General features: G+C 42.4%; 1 protein-coding gene across 15 annotated transcripts in view; it reads left to right on the forward strand.

Moving 5' to 3' along the window:
• Window positions 1-21,495, forward strand: part of CASK (calcium/calmodulin dependent serine protein kinase) — a 407,679-nt gene that overhangs the window by 210,511 nt on the left and 175,673 nt on the right. For 11 of the 15 annotated variants that reach the window (XM_040338072.1, XM_040338077.1, XM_040338074.1 and 8 more), the window contains exons 9-11: window positions 3,866-3,949; window positions 12,951-13,050; window positions 18,882-18,899. In XM_040338072.1, the coding sequence (XP_040194006.1) occupies window positions 3,866-3,949; window positions 12,951-13,050; window positions 18,882-18,899 (202 nt within the window). The remainder of the gene's footprint in view (window positions 1-3,865; window positions 3,950-12,950; window positions 13,051-18,881; window positions 18,900-21,495) is intronic. The other 4 variants (XM_040338073.1, XM_040338078.1, XM_040338084.1 and 1 more) reach the window with 1 other exon arrangement.

Here is a 21,495-nt window from a genome sequence, read left to right on the forward strand (position 1 = left end):
GTTCTTTATTCATTATGGTCAGGTACATGGTTGTGCAGTGAATATTTGATGACATCCAGCAAATGTGTCCAAGAATTGAGACAAACCATTTAACACTGACAGCAATGTTTAAAATGGTCTGCTTTTAACGCCGTACGGACCTACAGGAGTGCTCCCAGGTGGCCAAGTCAGTACAGTGTAGCTTTCTCCCTCTCCTATAAGCTTATGGTCACTTTATGGTAACACCACAAGTGTTACAATGTATCAGACTGTAATTTTCTGAATGAATGGAATCTCTATACAGATTTTTCATTCATTCAAGTAAAGTGATACAGAGAAAAAGGGACTATCTTCAGTCCCTTTTTCTGTCTCAAAAAAAGAGCTATGGGGTTCTGTTTAGACCTCTGATATTGTACCAAAAAAAAAAAGCTAAAAATAAAGACAAAAAAAAAAAGGCCAGGAGAAGCCAGAAGACAATACCAATATTGGCTATTGTCTTACGTGGGTGGGTTAATGGGTGCAATGCTCTACTCCCTGAGCCCAGCCTTTTTTAAGCCAATTAAAGCCTCAGGCTCTAATCATGTGGCTTGGAAAAAAAAAATTATGATTCCGGAGCCCTACAGTGCCCCAAATGAACCGGCCACTCCTGGTAAAACCCCTATCTCATGGAGCGGACTCTGTCAAGCAGGTCCGCCTGCTCAGCAGGGGATCTGTCTGCTGATCCGCGCTGAGCAGGCGGACGACAGGTCTGTGTCCCCTCCACTGATGCAGGGTTGGTCGGATGGAAACGGACCGCCTGTCCAGTTCCACCGGATACCATCTGATCTGCTAGATGGATGGGGAGTGGAATCCCTATCCGTCTGTTTTTAGTGGACTGGATCTAATGCAGGCCGGTGTAAACGGACACATGTCCATTACCATCAGCCTCTCCATAGAGAACAATGGGTGATCCGATTGGGTCCGCCTGAAAAAAAAAACAGGCAGACCCGACCGGTGTGCTTGTGTGAAGGGGGCCTAAGGCCTTATTCACACAGGGCATACACAGTGTACTTTTTACAGGGAGTCCCATTGATTTCATTAGGGACGTAGCACCTGCACGAACAGAGCCCGTTGCTCCCAATTTTACATCCATGTAGGTCCGCATGTATGTCCCTGAGCTCACACTGTCTGCGTTCGGGGTAATGCACCTACACCCACACATATGTCAGATTGGGAACAGCAGCTATGCCTATGCAGCCGTTGCATCCCAATTTACATAAATGGGACTGCCTGTACAGGGATGCATTAAACACCTGTGCGGGTAACTGTGGCCCCCCATGGGCATACACTTTAGTATGCCACATGTGAACGAATGCTTTAGTACTAATTTAGCGCAAATTTTAAGTTGCGTTGTATTTACGTGCTATATTAATTTTAGTGTAGTTTTGGTGAAAATAGAGATATGATGAACATTTGCACAATTATTGCGGGGCCCAAAAAATCAATAGCACTTTTTTTTTATTCTTCAGGTCATTTGCTTTTAGAAAATGTCTAATTTAAGGGGTCTTTTCAAATTCAAAAAGCTGTAAGTGAAAAATTAAAATCTCTAGATTTTGAGAGAAAATGTTGGAAAAGTTTGATTTTCACCATTTTGCAAAAAAGGCGCAATTTACAAATATTTTGTTATTTATTAACTCCCTACAGATTAAGCTTTTATAGTTAGTAGGGATTTAGCAGGAATTTTGTAAAATTTGGTTTTCATCTGCTAAAAGTTTTGGTGTATTTTTTGTGAAATATATTGGTTTGATAAACATTTGAGCAATTACTGCAGGGTATAAAAAAAAACAGTAGCACCTTTTTATTCTAGAAGTCATATGCTTTCAGAAAATATATGGTTTTGGGGGTCTTTCACAAATTCTGAAAGCTGTAAGGGAAAAATGAAAACCTTCCGAATTTTTGAGAAATTTCGATATTTACACTTTTGCGTCTGTTCAATTTTCACTATTTTGCGAAAAGGTACAATTTAAAATTTACAAACATTTATTTATTAACTCAATGGAGGTTAAGCTTTTATATTTAGTAGGAATTTTGTAATATTAGCTGTGCTAATAATGGTCTTAGTGTATTTTTTGCAAATATATTTGATAAACATTTGCGCAAATAACGCAGGGTCTAAAAAAATCAGTAGCACCTTCTTTTTATTCTACCGATCGTGTGCTTTCAGAAAATATATGGTTTGGGGGGTCTTTCAAAAATCCTGAAAGCTCTAAGTGAAAAATAAAAAACAAAGGAAAAAATTGCAAAAATGGTCTAGCCTTCTAAATGTACAGAATGGAGCACAGGGCCTGGCAGCGAAAGGGGTAAATTGTTTAGTTTTGGACCTTTATCTCAAACGGGGGGAAACAACTGTTGTTAGGGCTGCAACTATCGATTTATTTTCTTAATCGATTAGTTGGCCGATTATTGTTTTGATTAATCGGATAATAGCCCTAAAAATAAATTGGCATTTTTACATTTTTTTGGGCCAATTTGTTGTTGGGCAGATTACAAAACACAAATTGCCACAAAAACACATTACATGCTTTTCTGCAGCTTCTCAATTGAAGTATATTGAACCAAAAAAAAATTGCACCGTTTTGCGTTAAAAAGTCCTTGCCCTTTCCAAATACGCAGCAGCTGAAAAAAAATCATGGATGTGAACGTGTCCCTTAGGAAAACATGTAAATGAACTGCGGTGTCTTTCTGCAAAAAGCACCAAAAAACAGAGGTGTGAACCCAGGCCTGAGATGATTAGTAACATAATGGGGTTAAAAAAACAAAAATAAGTACAAAAAGAGCAAATAATCGCCACTGTAAGGGGTTAATTTTTTTTACTGTGGGATAGTGAAAGTAATATTTACAGTAGTGATTTGCTTTTTTGTACTATAAAGGGCTCATTTTAGTTTTTTTAACCCCATTATGTTACTGACCGATTAATTGATTATGAAAATTGTAATCGAATTAATTTCATAATCGATTAGTTGTCGATTAATTGATTAGTTGTTTCGGCCCTAAACTGTTGCTGTAGCTGCTTAAAAAGTGTTATCTGGGCATATGCTTAAACTTGTAAGTAACCTATGTAAAGTCCATCTTGGGGTGGCTTCACACTGCCTCGCTCTACTCTTGCTAAAAAGCAGCTGTGGTTTACACTTCTCCGAGGTCCTGCTTTGTTAGTGCAGTTTCAGAAGGTGCACCAAAACTCCTGCATGCTGCATCTTTGGTGCCCTTTTTGAAAAGACGTCTATGGGAAGGTGCAGCTAACCCGCATGGAACCCCCTGAATTGGCTGCGCTTTAACCAAAGCGTAGCTGGACCGCACCAGGGCAGTGTGAAGTTGTCCTAAATCTGAGCATCAAAAACACTGCCCTCTTCACAGGTTGACCATGCTGCTGTCTAAGGGTGGCTAAGTTGATCCAGAATACATACAGTGAAAGAGTGAATGTAGTGACCCTAAAACGGGAAGAGATCACCAGGTGAAAATAAAGGGGGGAAAAAAAGGAAATGTATGTACATTTGTGGTCCGGTAAGCTACAATATGTTACATTTTTTTGTTTTTGGGTTTCAATACACGATTGGCTAATAAGGCGTATTACTTTTAACTGCAAACTTTCTGCAAAGGTTTGAATTTGAATAAGGGTCCATTTAAAGCCATGAGACCATCATGACAACCAGGCAACTAGCTTCAAGAGTTCAGCAATGTCAACTTGGAATAAACTGGGCCTTACTATTTAGAGTAAAAATGGTGTGTAGTAACCTGTGAAGCTCTTTCTTTGCATAAATCTTTTGAACTGTCATGCAAAAAATATTTAGATCTACAGTAAAAATTGTGTTCATTTTTTTTCCCTAACACAACTCTCTTTTTATTATAGGAAAGAGATCGCTATGCATACAAGATACACCTGCCAGAAACTGTAGAACAATTAAGAAAATTTAACGCTAGAAGGAAATTAAAGGTAAATAAAACAATCATTTGTCTCACTTGGAAGTTTTTACATTGACCAATAAAGAATATCTAAAGTCTTGTATAAAAAAAAAAAAAAACATGTCATACTTGCGTCCTATGTGCAGTTGGTTTTGCACAGAGTGGCCCCGATCCTCCTCTTCTGGGGGTCCCTCAGCGGTGCTCCTCTTCTCGAGTGCCCCATCGGAGAGCTGCTCTCCCTCAGGGCACCCGTGTCCTATTGCTGCGTCTATTGACAAAGACAGCAGGTCACGGCCCAGTCTCCTGCATCATTGGATGTGATTGACAGCAGTGGGAGCCAATGGCTGCGCTGCTATCAATAGCATAGAATGCATTAAGGTGAAAAATCTTGAGGGTTTACAACCCTTTGAATCCAAGCGCCTGTACTATTTTATCTTGTTCTAAGATGGTGTGATGTAAATATGGGTAGAAAGTAGAGTAAAGTAGAAAGAAATATATTCTTTCTCGTCCAATGAGAGGCACAGATGTCTTAAACTTTTTGGTCATCCTGCACATACAGGTGGATTGGACACTGGCAAATAAAGCTGTATGCCAGCCCAAGATGACCCCCGGCACTTACCAGCACAACTGTTGATGGATGTAATATTTGGTGTGCGCCGCATCCTTTTAGCTCTGTGGGTCTCCATTGTAAAAAGGATGCAAGTCTTTTCTACAGCTCTGCTGTGTTAAAGACTAACCTGTGTTTTACTTGCACTTTTTGTCTTCAGTCAAGGCTCTTCTTTACATTCTATAACTGCTGGGGCTTTGACGAATTGATTACAGGTTTGCGCGGCAGTCATCCTCATTCTGGCTTTTGTAGTAGTACATCAAGACCTTGCTGCACTGGATGTTGCAGGAATAACCATGTGGCTGAGCGCAGCACCTCATTTGTTTTCTTTTGTAGCCTGGAAGTGAGTTTTGTGCACTAGGTTCTGTGTGGGGTGTTCTTTAGACTTCGTTCTGGTGAAAGCTGTGAAGTGCTTTTCAGGGTTGCTGGTATTGCTTCACTGTTTCCCCTGTCTCTTAAGACTTGCTTAGTGAGTAGGTTCTGTTATATGTTGTACCCGAGGCCTTGCTTTTTACCTTAAACCTATATTATTACAGGTCCTCATAGTGCCATCAATTCACACAGCACTTTTATGTATGTAATTACATTCACATCAGCCCCTTCCCTCAAGGAACTTACAATCTAAGGTAGTGGTTCTCAACTCTTGTCCTCAGGACCCACTAAAAGGCCAGGTTTGCAAGATAACTGAAATGCATCACAGATATCATTTGCTGCTCAGTGATTGCAGTATTCTAGTCTTCATCTCCTCAAGGTAATACTTAAAATCTGGCCTGTTAGTGAGTTGAGAGCCACTGATCTAAGGTATCTTGCTTTACACAGAGAGGGCAGTCCCACTGTACTGCAAGCCCCCAGCTTACTTTTTACTATGGCTTTAAGCATTTGTTACCACAGGAGTCTATGGTATTGACTGTATGGTATATTCTGTTTCCAACTTGCTAAATGGCAACTATTCTGGTGCAAATAAGAGTTACCTGCGGTATCCTTGAAATGGGTTTTGGATTTTGTTGTATTTTTTGCTACCAGTTTGTAGTCCTTCCCTTTGGCCTCTCGTCCACACCTTGGTTATTCAGCAAGCTGCTGGTTTCAGCAGGGCCGGTACAAGGGGGGGGCCGAGTGGGCGGGTGCCCTGGGCGCTACTATTTACTGGAGGAAGGGGGGGCGCATGTGAAGTGCTAGCTGTGTGCTTAAAAACTGTCTGCACACACCAGCCGCTAATACCTACACCTGCAATGATGTGCCGAGTGCGCTCCTGCACCCGGCAGAAACCTAGAACAGACCAGTGCGTCACTTATTGATTCCCCTGTCAGTGGAGAAACCCCCCCCGCCTTGCAGGCGCTTGGTATTCCCTACCCAGCGTCACACACTGAGAGGCTGGCCGGGTGGGAACAGTGCGAGGAGGGGTGGTGGACGGCACCCAGGTGACACCATAAAGAAAGCTGGCAGTTGTAGTGGGTGCTGTCAAGCCCCCCTCCCTCCCTCCCCATCATTGAAGCTGTGATAGAGGCAGTGTGAGCGGGGGAGAGGCGAGCTACAGGATCTCAGAATGTTTCGCCCCCCGACCCCCCTTTCTCCTGTCAGCAGTGCGGGAGGAGAGACAGCGGCTCTCTCATTACTTTCACCGCGCTTCTCTTATTGACTCCAACGCGTTGTTGATCTTCTGGAACTACATGTCCCATGATGCTCCACTAGTCTGGAGCATCATGGGACATGTAGTTCCAGAAGATCAACAACGCGGTGAAAGTAATGAGAGAGCCGCTGTCTCTCCTCCCGCACTGCTGACAGGAGAAAGGGGGGGCGAAACATTCTGAGATCCCGTAGCTCGCCTCTCCCCCGCTCACACTGCCTCTATCACAGCTTCAATGATGGGGAGGGAGGGAGGGGGGCTTGACAGCACCCACTACAACTGCCAGCTTTCTGTATGGTGTCACCTGGGTGCTGTCCACCACCCCTCCTCGCACTGTTCCCATCCCGCCTCCGGCCAGCCTCTCAGGAAAGGGACTACAGCTCCCAGCATGCACTCTGCTGGGGGAAAAAAAGAGAGAAAGAGATCCCATAGCCCAGAAACAAGCCGGGGGAATGAATGATAGTACTTAACTGCTCCAAAAGACAGAAACAGAAAGAGGAGTGTACCGAGGGACCACCAGAGAGCCACACTGCTAACCAGAACCACCAGAGAGAGCCACGCTGCTAACCAGAACCCCCAGAGAGAGCCACACTGCTAACCAGAACCCCCAGAGAGAGCCACGCTGCTAACCAGCACCACCAGAGAGAGCCACGCTGCTAACCAGCACCACCAGAGAGAGCAACGCTGCTAACCAGCACCACCAGAGAGAGCCACGCTGCTAACCAGAACCCCCAGAGAGAGCAACGCTGCTAACCAGCACCACCAGAGAGAGCCACGCTGCTAACCAGAACCACCAGAGAGAGCCACGCTGCTAACCAGAACCACCAGAGAGAGCCACACTGCTAACCAGCACCACCAGAGAGAGCCACGCTGCTAACCAGAACCCCCAGAGAGAGCCACACTGCTAACCAGCACCACCAGAGAGAGCCACGCTGCTAACCAGAACCCCCAGAGAGAGCCACACTGCTAACCAGCACCACCAGAGAGAGCCACGCTGCTAACCAGAACCCCCAGAGAGAGCCACGCTGCTAACCAGCACCACCAGAGAGAGACACGCTGCTAACCAGCGCCACCAGAGAGAGCCACGCTGCTAACCAGCACCACCAGAGAGAGCCACGCTGCTAACCAGCACCACCAGAGAGAGCCACGCTGTTAACCAGCACCACCAGAGAGAGCCACGCTGCTAACCAGCACCACCAGAGAGAGCCACGCTGTTAACCAGCACCACCAGAGAGAGCCACGCTGCTAACCAGACCTACCAGAGAGAGCCACGCTGCTAACCAGCACCACCAGAGAGAGCCACGCTGCTAACCAGCACCACCAGAGAGAGCCACGCTGCTAACCAGCACCACCAGAGAGAGCCACGCTACTAACCAGCACCACCAGAGAGAGCCACGCTGCTAACCAGACCTACCAGAGAGAGCCACGCTGCTAACCAGACCTACCAGAGAGAGCCACGCTGCTAACCAGCACCACCAGAGAGAGCCACGCTGAGCCACTACCAGGGTACAGACATGCTACACTACTGCGGAAGTTTCGCTGGGTCTGGTAAGAGGGCCTGTAGGCAATTTTCCTTTACTGATCTTAGGGACTGAGCCATTAGGAACTGCCTAAGCTGCTATCCTCTATCTAATACAGCCTCTGCAGGCTAGATGATAGCAGGTTAAGCAATTGTTGACTGCCACAATGAGCTCCAATGCTGTGCTGCTGGCCCGAAAATATTGTGTGTGGGGGGGGGGGGGGGGCGCAGTTTTCCATGTTCGCCCTGGGCACCAAATTACCTTGTCCCAGCACTGGGTTTCAGTATTCGCCCTGCCATGCTCTTGCAGTAACCTTATTCTGGGATACTTAGATTGCCTCCTGATGATGGAGCAGTTAGTTGTGTCAGATAAACTTCTATACATTGTCCAGATGTTGAAGCTATTTGGATGGGTCCTGAAATCGTCACTGTAGCTGTGTTCCTTTCATAACACACTCTCCTGTCTCGGATTCTAACTCTTTATTGCAGGAGTCCATCTCTTTTGCATTAAAGTCCTGTACTTGATGGTAGCTTTCTTCTAGACAATTCTATTTACCCAGTTTCACTACAGACCTCTGCAAGGCAACATTTGTCATTGTGAGAAATGTCAATCAAGGCTTTGGACAGTTTTGTCGCCGAGGACCATTTTATCCCTTACTTGATTGTTTAGGAATCTGGCTCTGGAATCGGAAGTCCTTCCTTCCCATCTTGAAGGAACCTCATGATGGATGCCAGCCTGCCTGGCTGGGGAGGGGTCCTGGGCACCTGGTCAATTCAGGGGACTTGGTTCCTTGAGTCTTGTCTCCGGAAAACATCTTAGAAACTCAGGCAATTCACCTCTGCAGTGTTGGTGCAACCTGCTGGGGTTGGCCTACATCAATCTTCATCTCTGTCACAAGGCTCCTCCTCTGACCCGCTGTTGATTCACCGACAATTTAATGGGATGACTGGTGATACGACACAACAAAGTGAAGGACGTGGCAGCTGCAGGTGAGTAGATGCCCGCTAACAGGTGCTGCCATAATCGATCTGAAATGACAGGTGCTCTTTAAATGTAAGGGCTCATTTTTGCTGGTAATTAGGAAACCTTAATTTTGTTTGCAAATATTCTATTTAGATTAATAAGCTGTCGGTTTAGTAATACAGCGATATCAGAACTGGGATAAAAAGGGATATTCCTGAACTTTGGTTTATCTCATGTTTACTGTGAAATTGTGCAGTGCATGTTCTCTCCGCTTGCAGAGCTTGGATTTATTAAATTCGTTTGCCAAAAATGTAAATATTGCAGAATATACAGCCTCATGCTACATAACTAAGCTCCATTTCATGCTGAATAAACTAAATGATTACTGCATCTTAAATAGAAAACTTTATTTAGATAGATTTTTACTCCAAAAACATTTTAATCCTTTTTTTTTTATAAAAATGTAAATAAAATCCCATTTTGTTTCTATTTTATTTTTTTATCCACCCTGGATACAACTTATATAGGAGGATTTGTTTTATCTCTTTATTGCCTAAGGCCAGTAACTTCACTGGTTATATGTAAGATTTTACAATTATTTTAAACCTAGCAATTTCAGATCTAACTGATCATACCTTAAATTTGATGGCTTTGTCTAGAACAGCACAAATCCATCTGATTGTGACAAAATTACATTGATTATATTGTAAATCAACCTCTATAGCAGGGATATGCAACTGGCGGACCTCCAGCTTTTGCAAAACTTCAAGTCCCATCATGCCTCTGCCTCTGGGTGTCATGCTTGTGGCTGTCAGTCTTGCTATGCCTCATGGGACTTGTACTTCTGCAACAGCTGGAGGTCCGCTAATTGCATATCCCTGGCCAATAGCATGTCTTGTGTTTGACGGTGGAGGTATTATTCTAAATCTGTCAATGCAGGTATATCTTCCTTGTAATTTTTAAGTAAGTTAGTGATTGATTCACCTAGCAGTGTCACATTCACTGCTTTATAAATAAGCCCTTGTGAATTTCTAGTGTGTTAATTGTCTGACCAATTTATTTATTTGGTTGTTCAAACAACAAGATTTTTAAGACGCACTGAGGTCAGTGTGAAACACACGCGTCACCCCCTGGTTTCGAATACGTTGTCTTTGTTGGCTGTCATTTGCTATTTTTGGAATAAAATCATTGGAACCTCCCTGTGGTGTGCAGCCGTTTTTTTTTTTTCTTCCTATTGATCATCGGTGGCGAGCCGTGGCTTGCACCCAGCGCATCTGGACTGTAGTGGCTGCTCACCTGGAGCAATGTCTTCCTTGTTTGAACAATATTCAAAGATGGCAATAGATGGATCAAAATTCAGGTGGTTCAGGGGGAACCGGACAAATTTCAATCCATCTATGGGTATGTATGGTTGTATTGAAGTCGATCCATCAGTTAACTTCAGTTTTTTTTTTTTTTGCCCAACTACTGCCAGCAGCTATAGCCGCCATCAGTGATCATTGTTTTCTGCCGGTGAGCAAGGCTACCCATGCTTCCCATTGGCTGAACACAATAGCGCTGCAGGAGGTATTCCAACATCAACAGGTAGTGTGTTGATGAGGGAATAAAAACAATTTGCATATTTTATGGACTGCTTAAGGATGTGAAACTCCTTGCCAACGTCTTTACTGCCTTGACCTGGTTTTGATAGATCCAGTGAATGTGCATTATGCATTTTTTTTAAATCTGAGGATGGTAGTAGAGTATGGGTACAATACCAGCATGATTAACACTGCAGTATGGTCATCTTCAGCAAGTGCCAGATGTGGATGACCTTTTCCTTTCAAAAGCACTATTTGGAATTGACTTGCATTGTTGGTAGGTGGGCATTCTCAATTTGTGCACTAGTTTGAGGGTTGAATAGTTGGGAATTATTGCGGTTTATAGTACTTTTAAGAAAATCATCTACTCATCCATTAGAAATAAAATGCCAAAACATGGATCAATAATGCTGTTCTTATATGGTCTTATAAAGGGTTTTCATTATGTACAAGTGCACAAAAAGTTACTTAGTTGTATCTAATTTAGGGAAGCCTTTGTCAGCTCTTCTAGTTGTGCAATGAATCAGAACTTGATGAATATGTAACTCGAGACAAAGCAATGGTTACCACATGTACTTCGTGTTTTTATTGTGGTTCTCATCATAAGTGCTGCAATGTCAATTTTTTTATAGCAAATTGTACTGTTGGTTATATACCATACCGTTTTAAAACTGAATACAGACAAAAGCAAAAAATGTATTCCATTTAGAAAGGGATAGCAAGCAATTAGGTGCTTTTTCTGACATGCATTACCTGAATTGCAGCAGGGCACCATTTGTCTATAGTTTTTCGTATTTTTTTTTTAGACCGTTTTAAAAATGTGACTCTTTAGGTACCTAGAGTTTATAGAGAAGCATAAATATCAATTTCTCTTCCTATTTTTATGATTTAGCCAGTCTGTTATAGTGTATGTCAGGCTAAAAACCTATTCCTAGTTTTGGATAGAGAAGGTGAAGATTTTAAAACTTCTTTTGGGTTTTCTCTTCTAACTGGGGCTCCATTAGAGAATGACATTTCCTATGCTACTGAAAATGGACAGTAAGTGGGGGACACATACAAAAATGTGGATACAGGTTTTAACATTCTCTTAAGCCCCGCAAACATGGGCAGAATGTTGGAAAACATTTGCTGATTAAAAAAAAAAAAAGCAGACTTTCTGCCCATGTGTATTTCGGTCTGTCCAAAACCAGCAGCCGTCCAACTCCTGATCAGCGCTCTCAGCCAATAGTAGAGAGTGCTGATTGGAGTATATTGGCAAGGGGGGCACTGACTTTTTTTTTTTTTATTATGCAACCCAAAAATTTTTGTGTTTACCCGGCTTTAGAAGAACGAGAAGTAAGGCAGGCCATAGATACAATTTTCTTTCCAGCAACCATATAGGAGAGGAAATCGCTTTTGTTGTTGAGGGGAATACCTCTCATGGAGCCATTGTGTTCTTCTGGCGGGGGGTTGCGGTATCCCGGGAGCCATCCACGTTTTGAAAACACAGCGATTGCGGCTAGCAGTAATCACTTGTAAAATTTGTCAGGCTGGTTGTGCCTAACGCAATCGGTAAATCGCTCTGGGTACAATCAGCCTGCCCATTGACGGCTCAAATTTTGTTCAGTCCCTGCTGACCTGGCTGAGTTTAAGATCTATGGCCAGTTGAAGAAGATATCTCTCCAGCTGAGCCCCAGATAACCGTAAAAATCTGAGTGTTCCATTTTTCTCCTACCAAAACTAAGAAACATTTTTGCCGAACATACGCTTTAATTTGAAAAGCTAAGCTTATTATTCTGACGAATGCGTTCTGCATGTTTAACAATCACCTAGAAGTTTCCATCATCTCATGCACATCAGTTGAAATATCAAATTAGCCGAGCAGCTGGAATGGCCGGCCTGGCTGCTGAAATGTTCAAGGAATGTAGGAGCAAAAATAATTGGCAGACTATTGTATCACCATGATATCAGGGAAAAATAAAACAAATATATGCAATACATCTTTGTAATACATTCACCTTTACTATACATTATTTTATTTCTCCAAAAACCCTAAAAGTACTGAAAAACCCTAAAAGTACTGGAAAACCCTAAAAGTACTGGAAAATGCTTATTGATCTGCCAGAAACGTGCTGCCCCCTACACCATGCCGTGCTCTGGCAACACTCAGCACTTTTGTTGATTGAGCTGTGTCAACCCTCGAAAATCTAAACATTTCTGACTAGATCAACAGGTATTTTTTTGCACTTATTAAACTAGTATAACAAAATACTTTCAGAGGTTATATTTAAATGACTAAAAGGAAGCAAATATTTGAGTTCTTAGGCTCCATGCACACAGAAGCTGATAAACTGCAGTTTATTGGCGTTTTGGCGTTTTTTTTAAAAAGCCTATGAACTGAACTCTATGTTGGCCTATGTGCCCCTGCACACATGGGCATTTTTTAGTGTTAATGAGCTTTGGAGTTCATTGGCTTTTTTCTGAATGTCCGAAATTTGCATTCAAAGTGCAGTTTTTTGGTAAAAAAAAAAACGGCAAAAAAAAAACGCTACACTGAAAAACGTTATTGCAAAAATGCTAAAAAACATTGAAAGGCTCCCTGCAAAGCTACTGGCGTTTTTTATAGCTTTTTTTAGCTTCTGTGTGCATTGAGCCTTAGGGTTTTCATACACTCACTGTTTATGTATGGGTCAGCGTGTTCTAAAATCTGCATTCATTTAGATATATGTTTATGTTGGGTTTTTATTCTTCCCATCCAGGGAGCTGTTTTAGCTGCCGTGTCTAGCCACAAGTTCAATTCATTCTATGGGGATCCTCCAGAGGACTTACCCGACTTTTCAGAAGACCCAACTTCATCAGGTATGTTGAATGTCTTGTCAATAGATTTTTATTCAGGCTTGGTTATATTGTATTGCATGTAAAATGTCTGTAATACTTGTTTTATTAGATTTTTTCTTTGAAATGTTATATTTTAAGCAAAATGTCTGATACACTGTCCAAGCTCTGGCTGCTTTACCCCTTCACATGTCTTTCCTTCTCTGTTATCTGCTCAACTTGGATACTCTCACTGCTCAAAAAAAAAAGTTGTGTACAGTAGTTTTCCTGTAATGCATTTAGACTTGCATTTAAGAGATAGAGGGAATGTGTGTTTGTTATTGTTTGTTGTTGATGATGTTTTTTATTGTGCACCTGTAAATTTAGAATTTGCTTTTACTGATGTTAAAATATATTTTGTAATCTTTCCTATGTGTGCAGTTGCTTTCTTCTTAAAGCGGAGTTCCACCCAAAAGTGGAACTTCCGCTTAAACCACTCCTTGCCCCCTATACATGCCACATTTGGCATGTAATTTTTTGGGGGGGGTGTGGGGGCTTCAGTAGGAGTGGGACTTCCTGTCCCACTTCTTCCTTCTGCCCAGGGACCACTTAGTCGATACGTCATATCGCCTACAGCGGCCCCTCCCTCATATCGCCTGGGACACGTGATAGAGCGCCGCTCGCGCATGCGCAGTGAGTGCCCGGACGTTAAGCTGAAAGCTGTCACGGCCAGGTGCCCACACTAGGAATGGAGGCACCGGCCGGAGAGGGGGAGAGGAGCAGAGCGGCGATGGAACGTGGAGCAGGTGAGTGTCTGTTTATTAAAAGCCAGCAGCTACACCATCAGCACAGCCCCCCGGGGATGCCCACTCTACCACCAGGGATGGCCATATAGACCACCAGTGTAAAAAAAAAAAAAGGATGCCACCCTAGACCACCAGGAATGAGGAGGACACACAAAATGGATGCCAATCAGTGCCGCAATGCCAACCAGTGCCCACAATGGGCATCACTGATTGGCAGGCATTGTTTGGCACTGATTGGCATCCATTAGTACAACACATACAATAGTGCCCATCCATGCCGCCTATCAGTGCCCATCCATGCCGCCTATCAGTGCCCATCCATGCCACCTATCAGTGCCCATCCATGCCGCCTATCAGTGCCCATCCATGCCGCCTATCAGTGCCTATCCGTGCCAACTATCCGTGCCAACTATCCGTGCCGCCTATCCGTGCCCATCAGTGCCGCCCATCAGTGCCGCATATTAGTGCCCATCGGTGCCACCTCATCGGTGCCCGTCAGTGCAGTACCATCAGTGCCCATCAGTGAAGGAGAAAACTTACTTATTTACAATGTTTTATAACAGAAGCAAAAAAATACTTATTTTTTTCTAAATTTTCGGTCATTTTTAAAAAAAAATTTGCAGAAAATAAATATCCCAGAGGTGATCAAATACCACCAAAAAAAAGCTCTATTTGTGGGTACAACATGATAAAAATTTAGTTTGGGTACAGTGTAGCACGACCGCGCAATTGTTATTCAAAGTGCAACAGCGCTGAAAGCTAAGAATTGGTCTGGGCGGGAAGGTGTATACGTGCCCTGTATGGAAGTGGTTAAGCACTCTTTTGCAACCAGTGCAGATAAAACTTGCAGTATACTCTTACACAGTTTACTAAAGAACATGGTGTTTTCTAGAGAGTGTGTACATGTACAGTAAATGTAAACATTGCTTCCTTGCAACCATTGCATCTTTCTTTATATTTTGTGCAGATATCTAAAATGCTGCCCTTATGATTGCCCCATATGGGCAGAAGTCTGTCCAGAGATTGATGTTAAATAACACATCCCCTGCAATAAGAATTACATTTTTGGTGATACTTTCATAGACCAGACTTGTACATGCATATAAAGTCACCTTTTCACCTATGATTGATCAGGTGGTATTACCAAAGTTTGGTCTTCTCATTTAGCAATCAGTTTATGGAATGCATACATTGACCTTTTGAGAACATAAAGGCAAAACATTGTTTTTTCCGAAATCAATGCAGTTTATATAGCCCACAATGAGGGGTTTATTTTATCAAAAAAGCCTGGTATGAGTTTTGCACAAAATAATGCAATATCGCTTTTTTGCAACCTGAAGGCATTCTTTACACAAATATCATTGTCTACTTGCGTGATTGACTCCTAGTTACATAGTTAGGTTAAAAAAAAAACACTAGTGCATCTAGTTCAACCAAGTAAAAATAAAATAATAAAAACTCCTTTACTAAGAACTTTGCACTTAGATACAAGTCAATGTCAAATATTCCAGCATCTGCTGCAATACAAGCTGCATTCTTGCTGGAATACTCGTAAGACTCAACTCCTCTTGAATATATGCAAATACTGCAGTTGTCCCCCTTAGACCCCTTTCACACTGGGTCGTTTTGCAGTTGCTATTGGACTAAAAATAGCACCTGCAAACTGACCCTAAATAGCTGCTCCAGAGGGCTTTCACACTGGAGCGGTGCGCTAGCAGGATGGTATAAAAAGTCCTGCTAGTCGCATCTCTGGAGTAGTGTGTATACCAGTGCTCCTGCCCATTGAAATGGGACACATATACCGCCGGCAATGCCCCTCTGCAGAGGTGCTGCGGTGGTTTTTAACCCTTTCTCGGCCACCCCTCTAGCGGCCGAATAGTGTTGCGAAATTGGCGGCAAAGCACCTCTAAAAATGGCGGCACTATACTGCCTCCAACCCCCCCAGTGTGAAAGGGGCCTTAGAGCACTGAGATTTCCCTAGATTGTTATAATATGAGATGAGTGACCCATTTAAAAATAGCATGAGAGTCCATAAATCCTTTTTGACTGTGATCACCATAGATAAGGGCTCTCATAACGTTCTAAACAAAGGGTTAGCTTAATGCATTTTAGACATTTTAGGGAATCGGGTTGTGGTCAGTGGGAGTAGAAAATGTTATCAGTGGAAAGAATAGTGTCCCATCAATGGCATCAGTGGAAGAATAGTGTCTCATCAATGGCATCAGTGGATGAATAGTGTCCCATCAATGGCATCAGTGGAAGAATAGTGTCTCATCAATGGCATCAGTGGATGAATAGTGTCCCATCAATGGCATCAGTGGATGAATAGTGTCCCATCAATGGCATCAGTGGATGAATAGTGTCCCATCAATGGCATCAGTGGATGAATAGTGTCCCATCAATGGCATCAGTGGATGAATAGTGTCCCATCAATGGCATCAGTGGATGAATAGTGTCCCATCAATGGCATCAGTGGATGAATAGTGTCCCATCAATGGCATCAGTGGATGAATAGTGTCCCATCAATGGCATCAGTGGATGAATAGTGTCCCATCAATGGCATCAGTGGATGAATAGTGTCCCATCAATGGCATCAGTGGATGAATAGTGTCCCATCAATGGCATCAGTGGAAGAATAGTGTCCCATCAATGGCATCAGTGGAAGAATAGTGTCCCATCTTTGGTATGAGTGAAAGGAATATAGCCTCCTCATTGGCAGTGGGAAGAATATCAGTGGGAGAAAGTGTCCTAAGGCCCTGATAAAGGCAAGAATCTGGCCACAGTTTGGAGACTACTGCTTCCATGATGATCATAGATTGGTTGCATGCTTTTTGGATCTATATTTACTAAATGAATGATTAATACCTGGACCAACTTTCACTGATAAACCTAGAAAATCTTGATTTACCCGATAACAGCCTTTTGTTTACCTTACCTGTACTTTTCAGTTAATGAGTAATTTCTCAATAAAGACGTTCTTGTTGTCGACATTGATCGCATTGATCCAAATAACACACGGGCAGCAATTGCTGCATCTTCCCCAAATTGCAACAAATTTCAATACTTTCCATGGACTGTCACTTATGCAGTGCTCATTAAACTGTCTAAAGCAAGTACATGAGCTGCATAAGAACATGTGATCATTTTTTTTCCTGTAAGCTCAGAGCACATTTGTAGTGCAGTAGTTAACATTGACTGCACCAAGAATAGGTCTCAATGTGTACAGGAGGTGGCCAGCATGTAAACAGCTTCAAGCTGACGTTTTGGCACAAAATAACTTCCTCTCAACTTCTTACTTCCTACTCCCTCTTACAAAGTTAAAGATAGTTTCCTTATTTTTATCAAAGTCAATACAATTTTTTCCCCTTGTTATTTGTGTTGTTTTTCATGTCCTGATTCCTAACTGAGGCGAGGTAGCGATCCACCACCTGCAGCCTCCTGGGATAATCCACCTCATAAATCCCAATAAAAGTATTGTGTTGCATTTGTTCAATCTTTCCCAACACCAATCATAGCTCTCCATATGAAAGATCATTGTGTGTGTGTGACATGTGACTGTAATCCAAGCAGGTGATCAAATGTTTATTTACAACTGATTGCTAATAGTTGTGTACAGCAGTAAAATGATACGATGTAATAATGTTATGTAATTGTGCATTGTGTATGTTTTTCTATGAGCTTATGGCAGACTGTTAAACATGAGCTGCAGTGTAGAGAAGTGAACGCTTGGGGAAAATAGGGAAGTGCTATAGAATACCAATGACATCATTGGCAATATGACTCAAGGAAAATATCCTGAATACAAAGTATAATGTAATGCAAAGTGGGAAAAGAAGCTTGCTCACCAGTGGGCACAGTTAAAACCTAGGTTTAGTTAGAAAATAAACGTTGCCCCCCTAGGTACCCAGAACACTAAAAAAATTGAAGTGAGAGTTTATATTATACATGTGTTTCTATGCATACAGAGGAAGTGGCCAGTTCTTGGGTATTGCTATAGATGGAGGCTTATGATATGAGAAGTTCCACAATCCAGAACGGAAAAGACTGTTTTGCTTGTTGCTGTTAGTAAATAGAGACAATGCCAAACATTACATTAAATAGAAATTTACAGGTTTAATCAAAAAAAAAAAAGAAATCCTGAATGTGCGTTAGTCAGCATGATGATAGAAACATGGCTAAGTTTATATATATATGCTGTTCATGTCCATGCAAAGCTGGCTGCTTACTGCAGATTACTACATTCGCTTGGCAAATTTCAACTTCTCACAAAGACGCAATTGTTCTTCTATTTCTGAATGACGGTGATGAAACCCTTCTGGCTAATAAGATGTGCCTGCTAGCAATGCTTCTTACACACGTGAGCCTCCTCATGCTAATTCAGAAGACATTGTTACTGACAACATGCAAAGTGTCTTGGCCCATAGCAACCGATTTAGATCTAGATTTTGGTTACTGTACTTCGCACATTTTTCATTTTTCTTTGCACTGTCCCATATAAATAAGCCAGTTTGTGAAATTGCACTGTTACTGACTGGTAACATGTTCAGTAATTGTGTTTATGCTGTAGCTGTCCTCTTTCAGTATGAAGGAAATTTCTTAGAAATTGAAAAAATAAATCGGTAGACACACTTCTGTCTGAAAATATGCATCTCATGACAGCAGATTGACAGGGGCGTTATTAAATTGTTCTTATTTTGTTACATACACACGGTAATATTTTTCTAAGAATTTTACAGTCTGGTAAGTCTTTTATCTAGCAGTAGGTTTATTGTGTTAACACTTCGTATGTGTTTGCATTAAGTGAGTCATAAGCAGAAATGCTGCGCGCTTACAATATCAGTTTTTGCCTGAATGGTTTTCTGCAATAAATTTTCTGGACTATTTTTTTGGGGGGTGGGCTGGATCAAAAGTACCTCTGTCATGCAAATCAAATTGTATATGTTTGGCATACCAGTGATCTGATTGGGGTGAATGTTTGTGTACTCACTGTGAATTGCTTTGCCAGTGCTTGCAACTAACGTGGCTTTTCTGAAATTCTGTATTTTGTCTGCCTTAATGCTGCCTTACTAGGACTTCTAGCTGCAGAAAGTAGGTATTCCTTTTTTCCTTTTGTGCTGCTTGCTATGCTTTCTCCTGAATGAGTCTTGAATGTACAAAATACTAAATGTGATTATAAATTAAATTGGAATGTGGAATTGTACAGCCAAAGTATATATGGTTGAGATCTGCAAACGGATCACCTAAAGTCCAGACTGGCCATTAATCACACAGATTCTATTGGTTACTGACTGAGTACCAACTTAACACCCGTCAAACTGATCATGACATTAAAATCGTGCTGCTTCACTTGAAGTAGCACAATTTCAATGTAGTGCTACTTCGGGTGCTACTTGTAAGACATCTGTGCAACTTCATGCACAGATGTCTATGCAAATTGCACCTGAACTTACAAAAAGTAGTGCAATATCTACTTTCAAAATTGGTGCGTCCCTGATGTAGTCGGATTCAAAGCGATTTGACCGCTTCCATTGTGGACAATAGGGTGCAATTTGGCATGCGATTTTAAAACGATCAAATCCCATGACAAGTCACACCGGTGTGACCAGGGGCTTAGACTTGTTCATACAGGGTGCATTTCCATGCCTTTTAGATGCATTTTTTGGGACAGTTGTAATGAATTGACATTGGGGAAATCATTTATTTAAAGATGAGTTCTTGGCATGGTATATTTTTACATTGTTTCTTTTGGTCCAGCTTGGATCAATGCAGCTATGTATATAGCATACCTGGCTGATGCACCCGGAAGCTGGAAATCGTTGAAGTAGATACCACTACTTAGTGATGTCCCTTTGAGTCTTATGCCGAGTAAAGAGATGGAGAGCTGGGGCGGTAGTATTGTGCTCGCTAGCTCATCCAATCAGAGAATGCTGTGTATTCATTCAGAAGATGCAAAGCATGTGCTGTGCTCAGCGGCCGACCTCCTGTTTTCTCAGTGAATCAGGCCAGCCAGCTGGCATAGGACCCAAGAGGCAGGTGAAGATCACAGAAGTAGCAGTGTTATTTACAGCTTCCAGGGTAATCGACCAGGTATGGTCCAAGCTGGACCAATGTAACTATGTAAGAATATACCATGCCTGTCATTTTTCTTTAAACAGTGTTCTTTGGCAGAAGAGGAATTCACAAAGATGTCCTGTAATATATGTAGTATGTTGACCTGCGTATTGTCTTTCAATTTAGTTCAGATGGGATCCTTAACATGTATCTAACTTCAATTCACCCCAGGGTGGCTACATTAGCTTTTTTAATTTTGTTGTTTCCTCTTTTTAATTTTTAAACGTTTTGCAGTTTAAGCTTAAATATGTTTCAAGGCCCCCAATGGGTGAAATTTACTTCAGCAGAATTTGCAGCAGTTGTACATGGTGACTAATTTTCTTCTAGCTTTCAAGTTTAATGCTTGACTGAACAAGCTGACATTAGAAGGTGATTGGTTGGCATGCACAGCTGCTCCACATTCGGTCTACTCCAATTTTGATAAATTCCTGTCATTTTCCATAAGGTAGGTGTCAATGCATGTGTTCAATGAGAATGCGTAACTGGTACTAAAGATGAAATAAAAAAAATTACATGAATGATGCAGTCTGTCACTAGCATGAACAAAGCCATCCCCTGTAACTTTTAAGCGGTTAATTCTGCCAGTAAGTCTGTTGTAAGGGATGCTTACAATGGTCTGATTTAGCAGAAAATACTGCTAGAATAACGTAAGCTGGCGTTGGGTTTAAAGTTTGGTAGTCATCTGTATAAAGCCCATCCAAATCTACCAATCCTTCTAACACCCCTCTCTCTAGACAGTAGTGTTGTCTTCATTGCTCCTCCATAAACTGAGGAGCCACCCTAAGGCTGCATTCACACCTGAGGCCTCGTACAGACGACCCAACATGTCCGCTGGGATTATTTGGTCTGATGGCTGTACACACCATCAGACCAAATTCCGCGCGGACAGAATACGCGGTGACGACGATGATGCGGCGACGTGCGCGAACCCGGAAGTTCAATGCTTCCACGCATGCGTCGAATCACTTTGACGCAATGCGCGGGTTCTCGGGCCAGCGGACATGTCCAATGAGTCGTACTGACCATCGGACATGTCCGGCGGACAAGCTTCCAGCGGAAATGTTTCTTGGCATGCTAAGAAACAGTTGTCCGCTGGAAACCTGTCCGGTCGGCCGGAAAATTGTCCGGTCGGCCCTACACACGACCGAACATGTCTGCTGAAACTGGTCCGACGGACCAGTTTCAGCGGACATGTTCGGTCGTGTGTACGAGGCCTCAGCGTTTCGTTTTCAGGCAGAAAGTCGCATGTTTTTACTGCTCTTTTTTTTTTGCGTTTTTGTGTAACGATTTGCACAGGTCAAAGGGTCACCGATGTAAAAAGCAAAAAAACACTTAAGGCCACAAAACGCTCAGATGTGTACAGAGGTTATTTTAAATAATGCGATTTTGCTTGTTGGCCCATTTTTCATTTTTTTTTACAAACGTTTTACGAGCTGAAAACGCTTCGATGTGAATGCAGCCTTAGATTTTGTGTTTTACTGGAGGGGAGAATGGGGGGGGGGGGGGGGTAGAAAACAAATGCAGCCACCAAGATTGTACAGTCCGATTTGTAATGTGTATGGTGAGCTTAGGG

The sequence above is a fragment of the Rana temporaria genome, chromosome 2, assembly GCF_905171775.1.
Source record: "Rana temporaria chromosome 2, aRanTem1.1, whole genome shotgun sequence".
Lineage (NCBI taxonomy): Eukaryota > Metazoa > Chordata > Amphibia > Anura > Ranidae > Rana > Rana temporaria.